Source organism: Temnothorax nylanderi, unplaced genomic scaffold, assembly GCF_030848795.1.
Source record: "Temnothorax nylanderi isolate EJ_2023f unplaced genomic scaffold, tnyl_v1.0 TNYL_tig1098_pilon, whole genome shotgun sequence".
Classification (NCBI taxonomy): Eukaryota; Metazoa; Arthropoda; class Insecta; order Hymenoptera; family Formicidae; genus Temnothorax; species Temnothorax nylanderi.
Genome location: NW_027250160.1, coordinates 9,445 through 24,006, shown reverse-complemented (window position 1 = coordinate 24,006; position 14,562 = coordinate 9,445). Strand labels below are relative to the sequence as shown.

Sequence of the window (14,562 nt, the reverse complement as noted above, 5' to 3'; positions counted from 1 at the left end):
AATTAAAAAAATGTTAAATCTATGAAAATATTCATACATACCTTATTGTGAGGGATCCGGTGAGGGAACCCTCACCATATTTCTGATTCGTATCTCGTGCACGGGTATTGTCCACCCATATCCACTGTTACAATAAAAGAATGGTTAATTTAAAAATATTTTTAATATACAATTATGTGTATTATACGTACTTGTATATTAACACCTACCTACAGCGCGACGCCTATACCACATATCATCTCGTCTTGCCAAAAATCTAATAATGGTATCATAATCAAGAGACACGGTAGTGTCTCGTGCCAAGTATACGCGGAGCGAGACCGACCGTGACTCTTTTACGCGACGCGACGGGTTGCGAGTATACGAGATGTTGAGATAAAAATATACATGGATGTATTTGGCATTTGACGCTATTAAATTTGCGTTGGAAAAACTGTTATATTTGGCAAAAATAATAGGTGGGGGTGGAGTTAAATTAAAAAATGTGACAAATTTGAAAAATCTGATTACGCCATTGTAAAGAGCACAAAAAGCCATAAACCTTTTGTACCAAACTTTTTTTCATACGCCTTATATTTTCGAAGATATTCGCTAAAAACTATAAAATCCGTTATTTTCGAGGGGTTGTTTCAACCCCTAAACATCGAGATACGCCGCAAAAAAAAAACACGTGTCTAATGTTTTTTGATGCTCAACAACATATTCAAAGCGCATCCAAATCGGGTAGGTTCTAAATCGGGTTTTTTCGACCAATAAACGTCGAGATAAGCCGCAAAAAAAAAATACGAGTCTAATATTTTTTGATGCTCAACAACATATCCAAAGCGCATCCAAATCGGTCTCGGACACCCCCGACCGTTCCCTTGTCAGTCGCAGAGAGTCGGACAGGCGGAGGAGGGGGAAAATATCCCCGTGGAGAGGGAACAAGAGGAACATCTGGTACAGGCACGTCAGCAGGATCGCCAGGTCGGACAATTTAATTATATAGATTTAGTGGCAGAAAACGCGCGTCAATTTAGAAATTTCCGGATACTCGGTAGGGAGGCCAGTTTTCGAGTACGTCCGATACCCGTAGGCGAGGATACCGTGCGTTGGCTAGAAAACGCGTTCCGCGAGATTCACGCGTATGCGTTACGTACGACTGGGCCGAGAGATTACGTCGGATTATCGTTTGAGTCGGCGGAACTAACGCACGGTCCGGCGGGGCTATCGTTTCGCCCGGTACGAGACTTAACTCCCGAGAATATATGGGATCTCGTGAGCTCGATCGCGCAAAGTAACGGGGGAATAGATATCGCGCAAAATTTCGACGTGCGCGTTTTCAACGTTACGATGCCAGTGGGGCGTGGGGGTGCGATAAAGAGGTTAACGGCCATCACTAAGCGGTCAATTTTAGATCTCGGGAATAGTGATAATTTGTGCCTACCTCGTTCCCTCGTGTTGGCACGAATTTATCGCGAGCGCGGAAATCTACGTACGGGAGTGTTGCACGACAGGTGGAATACCGTCAGATGCCGGACTTCCGCGCTTCAGCGTGAATTAGCGTTGGAGCTGGTGAGGAACGCCGGTGTTACGATACCCGAAGACGGGTGCGGAATTCCGGAGATCGCGCGTTTTCAACATTTTCTCGCAAATGAAAATATAGCAATAATCGTATATAATTCCAACAACTTTGGTAGAGGCGAGAATCCTTTGTACGACGGTACCGAATTACTAGCCTCGTTAGAACGCGAACCTACGTGTCGTTTAAATATTATGTATTACGAGCGTACGCACCATTACAACCCGATATTGAATTTGAATGCTGCCGCCGGTACTCAAAAAGAATTTTGCGTGTCGTGCAACACTGCGTATCGTAAAGACAGAGGACATCGCTGTTCGAAAAAATGTCCGCGTTGTTACACCACTCCCTCGTGCGAGAATCCCGAAGTAGAAATTGTCAGGTGCGCGGCGTGTAATCGTGCGTTTTTCGGAAATTCGTGTTTCGAACGTCATCTCGCGCAAAAATCTTACGACGGTAAATCGCTCGCGAGCGTCTGCAGTTCCGTGAAGATTTGCGATAATTGCGGGCGATTCGTCAAGAGAGGTTCGCGACACGAATGCGGCGTTTCGTATTGCAAGACGTGTTGTTCGTTGCAGTCCGCTAATCATTTATGTTTCATGCGGCCTCTTCACCGTAATGCCGAAGTAAACGAAGACCCGGGCGAGGGTACGAGTACTACGTTGGCACGGGGAGAGCGGGTAGCGCCTGCTAACGAAAATGTCGGCACGGAAGCAACGAACAAACGTAGCAAAAAAGAACGCGTCGCATTCGTGTTCTATGATTTCGAAACGCGTCAAGACGAGACGCTCGAGGGTACGGAGAACGTCAAAGTTCACGTACCGACTCTCTGCGTTGCGCAACAGATTTGCGAAACGTGTGCCGCGATAGACGACATGTCGGTGCGATGCCGTTGGTGCGGAGTGCGCGAGTTTGTATTTCGTCGCGATCCTGTACGTCAAACCAAGAGTTCGTCGATTTTGTAACGCGAACGACGAAATGTTACAAAAAAATTATTTGCATCGCGCATAATGCGAAAGCGTTCGACGCGCAATTTATTCTAAAGTATTTAGTTGAAAATACAGAAATGACGGAACAGCCACAAGTAATTTTAAACGGAACGAAAATTGTCGTGATGACGGTCGGACATACAAAATTTATCGATAGTTTAAATTATATGCCGATGAAATTATCAGAATTACCTAAAGCTTTCGGGCTACAGGATACATCGGATAAAGGCATTTTTCCACATTTGTTTAACACCCGCGAAAATCAAGATTATATCGGTCCGATACCCGACACACGATATTTTTCTCCCGAGCATATGAAAGCGGAAGAACGCGAACGGTTTCTTTCGTGGCACGCGGAGATGACGCGTAACAACTTCATTTTTAATTTTCAAAGTAAAATTATTAAATATTGCCGTAACGACGTGGATATTCTTCGACGCGCGTGCATGGCTTACAGAAAAATTTTTTTGGAATGCGGAAACGTGTGTCCGTTCGTGGAATGCACGACTATCGCCTCTACGTGCATGAGAGTTTTTCGCAAAAACTTTCTGCGCAAGGAAGAGATAGGAGTCATTCCTGCGAGGGGATATAGATTCGCCGATAATCACTCGCGCAAAGCTCTACAGTGGTTAGTGTGGATGGAGCGCGAGCTCGGTCATCCCATAATTCACGCAGGGCGAGGGCACGAGCATAAAATCGACGGCACGCGCGTTGACGGATATTACGAGACGCCGACTAATGACGACGACGACGACGACGACGAGACGCGACGTTACGTACTACAATTTCACGGTTGCTTTTGGCACGGATGTCCCACATGTTTTCAAGTGAATCGCGATAGAATACCTTCGGCCACGAATCGCGAGGACACGATCGACGCGCGCTACGAACGAACACTCGCGATGACATGTCGTCTCCAAAGAAAGGGGTACCTTGTGACAGAGATGTGGGAGTGCGCTTTCGACCGTGAGTTGCGAGAAAATCAGGCGATGAGGGATTATCTAGAAAATCATCCATTATTGAAACACGCGCCTCTCGATCCTCGCGACGCGTTTTACGGAGGACGCACGGGAAACATCGCCACCCGTCGCGAAATTCGGGGTACGGAGAAAATACGTTACGTGGACGTATGCTCTCTGTACCCGTACGTATTGAAAACCGGTGCTTTTTCGATCGGTCACCCCGATATTTTTATCGGCGAAGAATGCCGAGCGTTAATCGGAACTGCGCCGAACTATAATTTTGATTCGCTCGAAGGTCTCATCCGATGTCGAGTACTTCCACCGCGCGATCTTTTTCACCCGGTACTCCCATATCGCGTACGCGGAAAATTATTGTTCGCGTTATGTCGTAGTTGCTGCGAAACGTTCTCGCAGGCCGCGTGCACTCACGATAACCCCGCCGATCGTGAATTCGAGGGTACTTGGGTATCCGTCGAATTGCGCAAAGCCGTCGAGAAAGGTTATCTCGTGACAAAAGTGAGCGAAATATGGCAATATAAAGTTGCGCGATATGACCCCGGTACTCGGCAGGGCGGTTTGTTCGCCGAATATATAAATACGTTTCTAAAATTAAAACAAGAAGCTAGTGGGTGGCCGAGCGATTGTCATGATGACGAGGCGAAAGAACGATACCTACGGGAATACGCGGAAACCGAGGGTGTTGTTCTCGATAAGAACAATATCGTCCGGAATCCTGGCCTGCGCTCGGTCGCGAAACTCTGCTTAAATTCTTTCTGGGGAAAATTCGGCCAGCGAACCAATTTGCCTAAGACCGAGGTCGTGAAATCTTGTCAGCGTTTCATGACTTTGCTCACGAGTCCCGAGCACGAGATAATCGACATATTGCCCGTCAACGACGAGGTGATATATGCTTCGTGGCGACTACGAGATGAGGCCGTCGTGGCTTCCCCATTGACAAATGTCGTGATCGCGGCGTACACGACGGCACAAGCGCGCTTAAAACTATACGAATATTTAGAAGCATTAGATAGGCGCGTTTTATATTACGATACCGACTCTTGTATATATTTAAGTACAGGCGATCCGAACGAGTACGAACCGCGCACCGGTAACTTCCTCGGCGACATGACGGACGAGCTCGAGAGCTACGGCCGCGGCACCTATATCGAGAAGTTCGTGTCGGGCGGGCCAAAACTCTACGCTTATATTATTCGTACACCGGACGGACGTACTGTAGAGTCGTGTAAAGTAAAAGGTATTATTTTAAATTATAAGAATTCTTTAGCTGTAAATTTCAATAGTATTAAAAACTTAATAATACAAAGAGAGAGAGAGGGTAGAGGAGAGGAGGAGGGAGGAATGTCGTCGGCGGGGACGGCAATAAATCTGCGTTTTAGTGCAATTCGACGCACCGCGTTTCACGACATTATAACTCGCGAAGAAACGAAAACGTGTGCACCGGTATTGGTAAAACGTAGATTTATCAATAATCGTTATTCACTTCCGTACGGTTACGTGGAGTGAATAACTTTTTCTCCTTCTTCTTCTTTATTTTTAAGTTAGGCTAACACGTTTTCTGCCACATTAGGGTAAAAAAAAGAAAAATGTTTTCGTATTATATTGTAAAGTTTTTTAATTTTGTAAAAATAGTTGTAAGTGTAAAAGGATTTTTGTACAATATGTAACTAAAAATATAATGTAGCGATATGTAAATATATTCTGTGTGTGTGTTTAAATATAAAATTTCTTGAAATTTGTTTTCTTTCCTCAGAAAATCTCAAAAAAAAATAAAATATTTTCACATTTAAAGCGTAAATAGTTGCATCATATAATTTCATCCCCTCCCTTTCCCTGCGCTTATTTTTTCTCACAATTTTTATTCTCCGCCCGGAGCATCGCGTACAAGCTCGTCGATCGCGATGCTCTCGCTGCGGAATCGTAATAAGCTTGTAAGACATGGATAAGCTTATGAGCACCGCGGCGCGAGAATCAGCTGATCGACGGCCGCGGTGATGTTCGCTCGTGCGAGCGTTTGCGGGGGTACGCTGGTGCGCGCGTTCGCCGCCGCCGCCGCCGCCGCCGTTGATTAGCTTATTTCCCCTCCCATCCTCTACTCTTCAAATTATTCTTTTTGAAGTCACGCGCGGAATTCGAGTCAATCATTTCGCAAAATGGACGTGCGCTGGAAACATCCCTGGACGTCGATCGTGTGTGGACCCACCGGTTGCGGGAAGACGATCTTCGTGAAAACCTTTCTCCGACAATTATCTCACATGTCCGACGTACGTTTCGAGAGAGTTTTGTTTTATTACGCGGAGTGGCAGGAGGCTTATCGTCAATTACTGTGTATTTTTATATTTCATGTGTAGCGGTTATAATCTTTGTCAGTTTCTTAATCTGTTTAGCGACAATAGCGAATGCAATGATCGTTTGATTGTAAAATTATTTCGTAAAATTTTTCTTCATAATAAAAGCGCATGCGTAAAACCTCACGTTGAATGTTGCCATGTTCAGGCATGTACTTTTAAGAATAATTAAAAATACTTATTCTCACGTATCAATGTATTATTTTATGTAATAAACATTGTTTGTATCTTCAACCCCTCCCGTCTATTTATTCATTCCCTTTTCTTTTGCGTTAAAATAGTTGCATCACGTCACAAAGCGAACCTGACCGTTCCTGTTTTACCCTCTCCTTTCTCCAGAAAATAAGTTTCACGTATTTCATTGTTTCGAAAACTCTTTGTCCAGACCCAAGTCCTAAAAGAACACGGTCATAAATCATGAAAACTATTCTCTGAAAACATAAAAATTCCACTTTCCGTTTTCGGCATCTTAGCATCATATCCTTATTTTAGCTTAGCGTCGTCTACCACGTGCTCCCGCCAAAATGGCGCTGGTCGACACTTCCGCTATTTTTCCTTGTGACTTAGCGTCGTCCACCACGTGCAGGCCCAAAAAGACGCTGGATCCTTTAGGCGGGAGAGCCAATCAGACGCTGGGTAGGTATGGGGTATCCAATCAGAACGCGCCATTTAGTTACTATTTCGAATCCGACATTTTTGTTTCGTAGTCTTTTACCACGTGCAGCCCCAAAAAAGTCACTAGACACTAGACACCCTAGGCGCGGGAGAGCCAATCAGACGCTGGGTAGGTATGGGGTATCCAATCAAAACACGCCATTTGTCCCCACCATTTTTGTCTACCACGTGCTACCCCCTCAAAGCCACCAGACGCCTCAGGGGGGAGGGCCAATCAGACGCTGGGTAGGTATGGGGTATCCAATCAAATCGCTCCATTTAATTACCTCGTTACCCCCACCCCTCAGGCGGCAGCCAATCAGAGCGCTCCGAGGTCACGTGGGCAGACCGTCTGGCCACGCCCCTGGCGCCGGCGGGGTCGGTGGTGGGGGTTTGTTTTGACGCCCCATACCTACCCACTTACTACTTGCGTTGATTGGTTGGTTCTAAAAGTAAGAGCCAATCACATTCGACTGCTACTGAGCGGCTTGATCTGCTGAACACGACCAATGCTAACATAAGTATAATTCCTCGTCAAGTGCGTCTATTTATTGATATATTCCAATATCTTCGTCAACACTATTTGTTATTGCGGGTATTCCATAAAAATGTAATCTGGCAAATCAAAGTCTTAAAGTGTATCGTAGGATTTAGATTCTTGTTGTCCACTGTAATTGTACCTGTACGCAATACAAAGAGTTATTAAGAAGTCGGAAAATTACTAATGTAATTAAAATTACAAGATGTAATATTCCAGTCATGTATGTTAATTTGATCACTGAATCGTGACGCTTATTATTCACATTTATACTTAAAATGGAATGTTTAAACACAATTACTATTTAAATTTTGTAATACTTACGCAATTATTACCTACGTATGAGAATATCTATCACTCACCGAATATTATTGCTGGTATTACGTAAAAGGTAATTTACAAAATCATCAAAGTCCGAAATTGTATCATCCGAAATTGTATCATAGAATGGAGATTTTTGCTGTCTACTGCTGTTATCCACATTGGACCTACATATATACAGAGTGATTAAAAAATAGAAAAACTGCTAATGTAAGATCATATTGCAGTCATGTATGTTATTTTATCACTGAATCGTGATTCTTATTATTCACATTACTTAAAATGTAATGTTTAAACACAATTACTATTAACATTTCGTAATACTTGCACCAATTACCTGCGTATGTAAATATCAATTAATTATGGAATATATTACATAACAAATAAGTGACAGCAGACTTAAATTAATAAACTTTATATAAATTTGTTCAAATAATATTTAACTCTTAAATAATTACAACATTTATAAAATACATACGTTACGATTTTCGACTTGTGAAATATATTTAGTTTCTCTATATATTTTTAAATGTTAGATATTAAGTATTTTGTATGTAAGATGTACACACAATAAAATATATTAATAATTCAAGATAAATAAAAGACTAATATCTCAGATGCTTACTTTTGTTGACCTCCTTGATTTCCAAGAGATTGGATATTTGCATTGTTATGATGAGAACTTGAACCGGCATAATTTTTTTCATGTCCCGAGAAAAAATAATTTTGACTAATCATATATAATTGTATATAATTATGTATAGAATCATAAATGAATATATATGGGTATATTTATGATCATGTATATTTACATCTTGCTTCTTTTATGATTATACCTATATGGATCCATATATGATTAGATCTGACCATTCCTATGCTGATATGACTAATATATTCTAATTCGTATGAGTAGGTACAGATTCATACCTGAGGTAGAACATAGAAGTCATAATGATATCATTAGGATATCATCATGACTTTATTTCTCTCTTAAAAGTCACTGATAAAAAATGACGCAAAAATGATATAAAATGAAAAAAGAAATCGTACGCTATATTATAGATAAAAGCGTCCTTTGGTTCCCAAAATATTTCTGTTGCTTTAATATATCGTTGAAATAATGTAGACAGTAGAAAATACAATTGTAAATGGTAATTAATATATGTGACTTTGTTATGACCGATTCTTGAGAACTAGCCACATTGGTTCTTAACCTATATATAGCGCTATATAGGCTGCGTTCGGTTTGGGCGCTCACGCGCTGTAAGCATCATTCTATCTTCGTTGCACATCGAATATCAAACGAAGATAGAGCGATGCTTACAGCGCGTGAGCGTCCAAACCGAACGCAGCCAATAGACAAAAGAAGTCTCGAGAAGAAGAAGACTTCCCGGCACTTCCCGCGTTCCCGCTATTTTCGCAATTAATTCCGCGTGGATCGGTGGATTTTCCAAGTGCGTTTAGCAGATTTTCGATGAGAGAGGCTATAGTGTTTACAAGGTAAGATCTGCGCACAATGAAGAAATAAGAATAAATATTAAATGAATAAAGGAATTATATATATAGAGTTTTAGAATCAGTCTTCTCAATAAGCACTAGAGATAAATAACAGGTTATGTTGTATCTGTATGATATCTTATTTCTATTCATTGTGCGCTACGTTTATCTCATCTCTATTCCTAATTTTTATTTTTAATATTTAACATTTATCCCTGTTTCTCTATTGTGTGCAGAGAGCTATAATTAAAGAGTTATATTGAGAATCCACTTTCGAATGGTCGTGAGGAAACACACTGAGATTGTAGCTGTAGAGAGCTGTACAGATTTTCGTGATCGTGAAATTCACTTTTATTAAATTGTCATCAGATTACATGAAAATATATCATGCCAGGCAATAAGAAGGTATAAAGCTTTAAAACTTGTTTTATTATTTTTCCACACACACACACACACACACACACACACACACACACACACACACACACACACACACACACACACACACACGCACGCACGCACACACACACACATATGTTCAGGATGATTCGAGATAACCCTATTGTCGCGTACAGATAGATTTTTTTATGATAAAGGAAAGTTTTGATTTTAATATTTTTTACATTTAAAACAGTTATATATTTTTTTTTCAGCGGTTATAGAAAAGCAGACTACTTCTAAGTTTTTAAATACATTACCATATCGGAAAGAATCACAGTTCTCTGAAATTACCTCTGCTCTCATGAAAGATAAAGGTATATATGTATATATATATATATATATATATAACAGTGTAGAATAGTATTTATTTTTCTCAATCATTAATAAGTGCTGTTTTGTGAAGAATTCATTTCTTATCTCTTCAGTTCTAAATGTTCTATCTGAAGTTGTTAATCAAACTTCTAGAACTAAAATTTTATTTACAAAAGCTACAGTTTTTAGGTCCAGCTCAAATTATTAGTATCTTTGTATTGTATTGTTTACTTTATTTTTTTAGTTAACATACTTCACGATTGAAAATAATATATATAGTTAGTTACTTCTAATGCATCTTGTTTTATCAATTATTGTTTCTTATTGTTTATTGTTAAAGCACATGAAGATACATCTTTGAATGCTTCATTACCTTTTGAAAAGAAATCACCATCAAGTGAAACATCCTCTGCAACAACGGTTTCTCTCAATGATACAGTTAAAGATACTGCTTTATCTCCTAAGATTGTGACACTTGATCAGTCACATCATAAATGTAAGGTTATTTTATTTTTATTTTTGAACTATAACTTTTCTATTAATTTTATATTAATTTCATTATCGTATGTCTATTTATATTGACATTTTGTTGCTGATTTATATTTCAGCATTGTCATCTTTAATGAAAAATGTTGGTATGCACTCAGGTAATTTATATTGCTTTTTATATTTATGAAATAAATTGTATTTCCTTCCATTGATGAATAATTTAACATATTTAAATGTATCTTACTTATATTTCTTTTCATCTTCTTGGTTTTTGCTTGACTTTGACATAATTATTATTGTTATAATTTACTTTTAGATCACCATGTTGCTGCTGTCCTTAGAACTTTAGCGGACAGGCAAGAAGAACTAAATGGCAAAACAGACAACGTTATTGTGATGCTTAACAGAATATATCGTAAATTAGCTCCAGAAGAGGAAAAAGTCATTAAGCCAAAAAATCTTCCTACACTGCCCTTAAATAATGAAGACTCATTTTTAGAAATTCAAACATTCTTGATGTCTGATGATAATTTTTATCCTGTAGTAAGTATACTTGCATCACTCATAATAAATATAAAATAAATTTCTCTGGGCATTATATTTAAATTAAATTTCTCTACGCTTGTTGTTGATTATGGATGCAATTCACTTGACACTACAAATGTTTCAAAGCATTCTTTGATTGGCCAATTTGTAAAGTTTTTTATTCTGATTGGTCAATCAAATGCTTCGAAGCATTTGTAACATCAAGTGGATCGCATCTCATAATGAAGAGAAATTTTATTACATATATATGTAATTAGTTATACATAAACTTAAATTTTCCTTTTTTTCAGGTGGATTATTTTGTGAAATTAATGAAGATTGATTCACAAACTGATGAATATACAGCTGTTGGTCGTTTATTACCAAAAATAATATCAAATTCTTTGGCTCGAATGATGAATTTTTCAGGGTCAGGTGATAAACTTAAATTCGAAAATACAAAACTTCATGAAGCAATCAGTTGTAAGTTAAAATTTGCGTAAAATTTATTCATAAATTATATTTATTGTTTTGAACAATGCATAAACTTTTTTGTTTTATTTTTTATTTTAGGTGCTGTTTTGAATGCTTTCCCTCAGAGCAATTTAACAAAAATGGAAAAGAAAATATCGCGATGGTTGTACACAAGTAATCAACGAAAAGTTAATTAATATATTTTTCTGCTTTATATATATATTTTTAATAATTGAATATTAATTGTAGGGGTAAAAGTCAGTGGTGTAAGTCAAATTTTTAAAAATATTTACTCGTGTGCATAGATGCAAATTATATATTGTATAGATTGTATCTATGCGCACGAGTCAATATTTTAAAAAATTTGACTTTAACCCCTCCAATTGATAAGTAGTATAAGAGAATATTTTCTAAAAAATTAAGTTCGTTTTTGTTTTTCAATAATTTACGGTTCATTATATTATGACTTTTTTGTGATACTATTTTGTGATAATAAGTATTGACTTATGTATTGATAAAAAGAATGTTTTCGTTAAATATAATTTTTAAGATGCAATTATATCTATAGATAGTGGCCTAGTTTACACCGATCACTTGATACGGGTATTAAATAACTAGTGAATTAGTTTGATTATTGGTTGATCAGCTTAAATATACTATTTGATACGCGTATCAAGAGATCGGTGCCAACTAGGCCAGTGTAGCCTAGTTGGCTATGTCCTAAAAAGTAAAGTTCCTTTTTGTTTTTTCATAATTTGTAGTTTATTAATATAAGACTATTTTTTGTGATACTGTTTTGTGATACAGTAGTATTTACTTACGTATATTGATAAGAATTTTCTTTTGTGCAATTTTTAAGATGCAATTATATATCTATAACGTATAATATCCAATTTTATGCTTTTTTTTACCTTTTTGACATCTTTTACAAATAAATTATGTACATTTCAGATAATATGAATGGCCACATTCAGGAGAACGTTTATTTTGCATCTGTTTTGGAAGTTTTCTTTGCTAAGATTAGATTATACTTTTAGATTTAAAGAAATAGTTTTATCTTAGCGAAGAAAACTTTCAACAGTTGCAAAATAAATGTTTTACTGAATGCAGTCAATCACGATAACACCAAAATGATGTCAAGAGGAATAGAAAATGATTACAAAAACTCACTTTTTAATCATGATTTGATCATTTTCTCATCATTTTGACATCATTTAGACGTCATTTTGATGTAATCGTGATTTAAAAAATCACTAAAAAATCATTGCTATATCAAGAATTCATCACAAAATCATCATAAAAAGTGTATCGATTGACGTCATGATGATTTTTCCTAAAATGACTCCTACTTGATGTCATCATGATCTTATTATGATTTTGTGTTCTACCTGGGATATGGAAAAGACCTAATCAAGCCTGACTCATATCAGACTGTATATGAATTCATATATGACTATATTTAAATCTATGTATGATTCTATCTAATCATGACTGGCTAATATGAACTCGCACCTGACTATATGTAAATTTATATATAACTAGATATATATCTATATATAATTGTGCGTATTTAGATCTGACCATTTCTATGCTGATATGACTAATATATTCTAATTCGTATGAGTAGGTACAGATTCATATATGATTAGACCTAATCAAGCCTGACTCATACCTGACTGTATATATGAATTCATCTATGACTATATATAATATATATATCTTCAGGGTATCATGTGCATATATCACATATATACATATACATACACACACACACATACACACACGCGGCGCTCATATTTATATTTATATTTATATTCAATAAACAACGAAGTTATATATATATATATATATATATACGAAAAAATAAAAACACTTTTACTATATATAAAATTGGTCCAATTAGCTATACGATAAGCCTATTATAGTTAGAACTTGATCCGTTCCATGCCGTACAGTTTTTCAAATTGTTTTACAAATAATTTAAGTAAAATATCTGATTGTTTAAGATCAAACTGTGTAATTTGATTTTGAAGTAAATTAAACAATGCTATAACTAACATCATCCAGTGCTGAAAATATTTATTAGGCAAATAAATCAATAAGAGCTATAAGAGAATAAAATAACAAAAAATTGTAATTTTCGGATGCATTATGAAATTGATAATATGTTAAAGGTCTTGGTAATCGACAAAATGATTGAAGTGGTCGTATACTTGTGATAAAATTATCAATATCTTTACTCTTTTTTTTTAATATTCCAAGGACCTTCTTTATCAAACCACAATTTAATAAGTTGTTTTACTATCCCAAGAAGAACCGAGTGCATGAACCCAGGTAAAACACATGTTCCAATATCAATCAGCGGCACACAAAACAATCTACTACTACGAAAAAAACTACGGAAAAATATAATTTTTAATCCAATTATTTGTTACATTTTTGTGGAATTAAATTATATTGTTAGATAACTATACAGTATCTATGTCTGACACCTTCCGTACATCTGCTAACAATAAGTGTAACATATGTAGTACAATACGAAACGTCTTTATTAATTAACGTTGTAGCACAGTACGTAAGGTGACTGACTCAAGATCCAGGGGTTCCAGGTTCAAATCCAGCGGTGGTCAGCAAATTTTTCAAGTACAATATAAATTTAATTAATTAAGCTTGCACATAATAAAGATTTTCGGCAATAAAATAATGTTTAACGAAAAAAATAAATTTTATATTTTTATATTTTAATGGTCAAATATGAATAGTGTTACGACCGTCTATATAATTTTGTATGAGCATGCATGGTCAGACCTGGCCAATTTTCGGATCTGATCATATAAACAATAATGTATGATCATATATAATTAGTCAAAATTATTTTTTCTCGGGGTACAGAGTGTTGTATCATTCGATCATCTTTTTGATTTGTAAGTGATTGCCAATTTGCATTGTCATAATAAGAACTTAGATCGGCATAATTTTCTTCATGTACAGATTGCCACATTATTCGATTTTCTTGATTTCCAAGAAATTGGGGATTTGTATTGTAATGAGAACTTGGACCAGCATAATTTGTTTCATCTACAGAGTGTTGTATCATTCGATCACTTCTTTGATTTCCAAAAGATTGGGCATGTGTATTAATATAATAAGAACTTGGACCGGCATAATTTTCTTCATGTACAGAATGTTGTATTATTCGAGCACCTTCTTGATTTCCAAGAAATTGCCAACGTGTATTATTATGATAAGAACTTAGACCGGCATAATTTTCTTCATCTACAGAGTGTTATATCATTCGATTACTTTCTTGATTTCCAAGTGATTGGGGATTTGTATTATCATAATGAGAACTTGAACCGGCATAATTATCTTTATCTACATATTGTATCATTTGATTTGCGTTATTATCTCTAGTTCTCTCTTCACATCCTGA

The 14,562-nt window shown here is 36.9% G+C and overlaps 2 protein-coding genes across 3 annotated transcripts; both read left to right on the top strand.

The window, feature by feature from the left end:
• Positions 1-2,627: 2,627 nt before the first annotated feature.
• On the top strand, positions 2,628-5,105 carry LOC139786648 (uncharacterized). Its single transcript, XM_071725781.1, has 2 exons — positions 2,628-4,767; positions 5,101-5,105. The coding sequence occupies exons 1-2, from the start codon at positions 2,628-2,630 to the stop codon at positions 5,103-5,105; spliced, it is 2,145 nt and encodes a 714-aa protein (XP_071581882.1).
• Positions 5,106-8,407: 3,302 nt separating this feature from the next.
• On the top strand, positions 8,408-12,015 carry LOC139786649 (uncharacterized). 2 transcript variants are annotated; one of them, XM_071725782.1, is made up of 8 exons: positions 8,409-8,891; positions 9,125-9,293; positions 9,542-9,643; positions 9,982-10,137; positions 10,250-10,288; positions 10,447-10,673; positions 10,967-11,138; positions 11,229-12,015. In XM_071725782.1, exons 3-8 carry the CDS (start codon positions 9,631-9,633, stop codon positions 11,324-11,326), a joined length of 705 nt encoding a protein of 234 aa, XP_071581883.1. In that variant the 5' UTR covers positions 8,409-8,891; positions 9,125-9,293; positions 9,542-9,630; the 3' UTR covers positions 11,327-12,015. The 2 variants fall into 2 exon arrangements, with proteins under 2 accessions (XP_071581884.1, XP_071581883.1); XM_071725783.1 differs by lacking the exon at positions 10,250-10,288 and having other exon boundaries at positions 8,408-8,891.
• Positions 12,016-14,562: the final 2,547 nt, after the last annotated feature.

What these genes read in the sequence shown, in the direction of transcription:
- LOC139786649 (XM_071725782.1), top strand. An exon ending in AAATGTTGGTATGCACTCAG is followed by an intron (nt 10,289 to 10,446) that starts GTAATTTATATT and finishes ATTTACTTTTAG; the next exon opens with ATCACCATGTTGCTGCTGTC. An exon ending in ACTTCATGAAGCAATCAGTT is followed by an intron (nt 11,139 to 11,228) that starts GTAAGTTAAAAT and finishes TTTTTATTTTAG; the next exon opens with GTGCTGTTTTGAATGCTTTC.
- LOC139786648 (XM_071725781.1), top strand. Translation starts at nt 2,628, where the DNA reads ATGACGGAACAGCCACAAGTAATTTTAAACGGAACGAAAATTGTCGTG.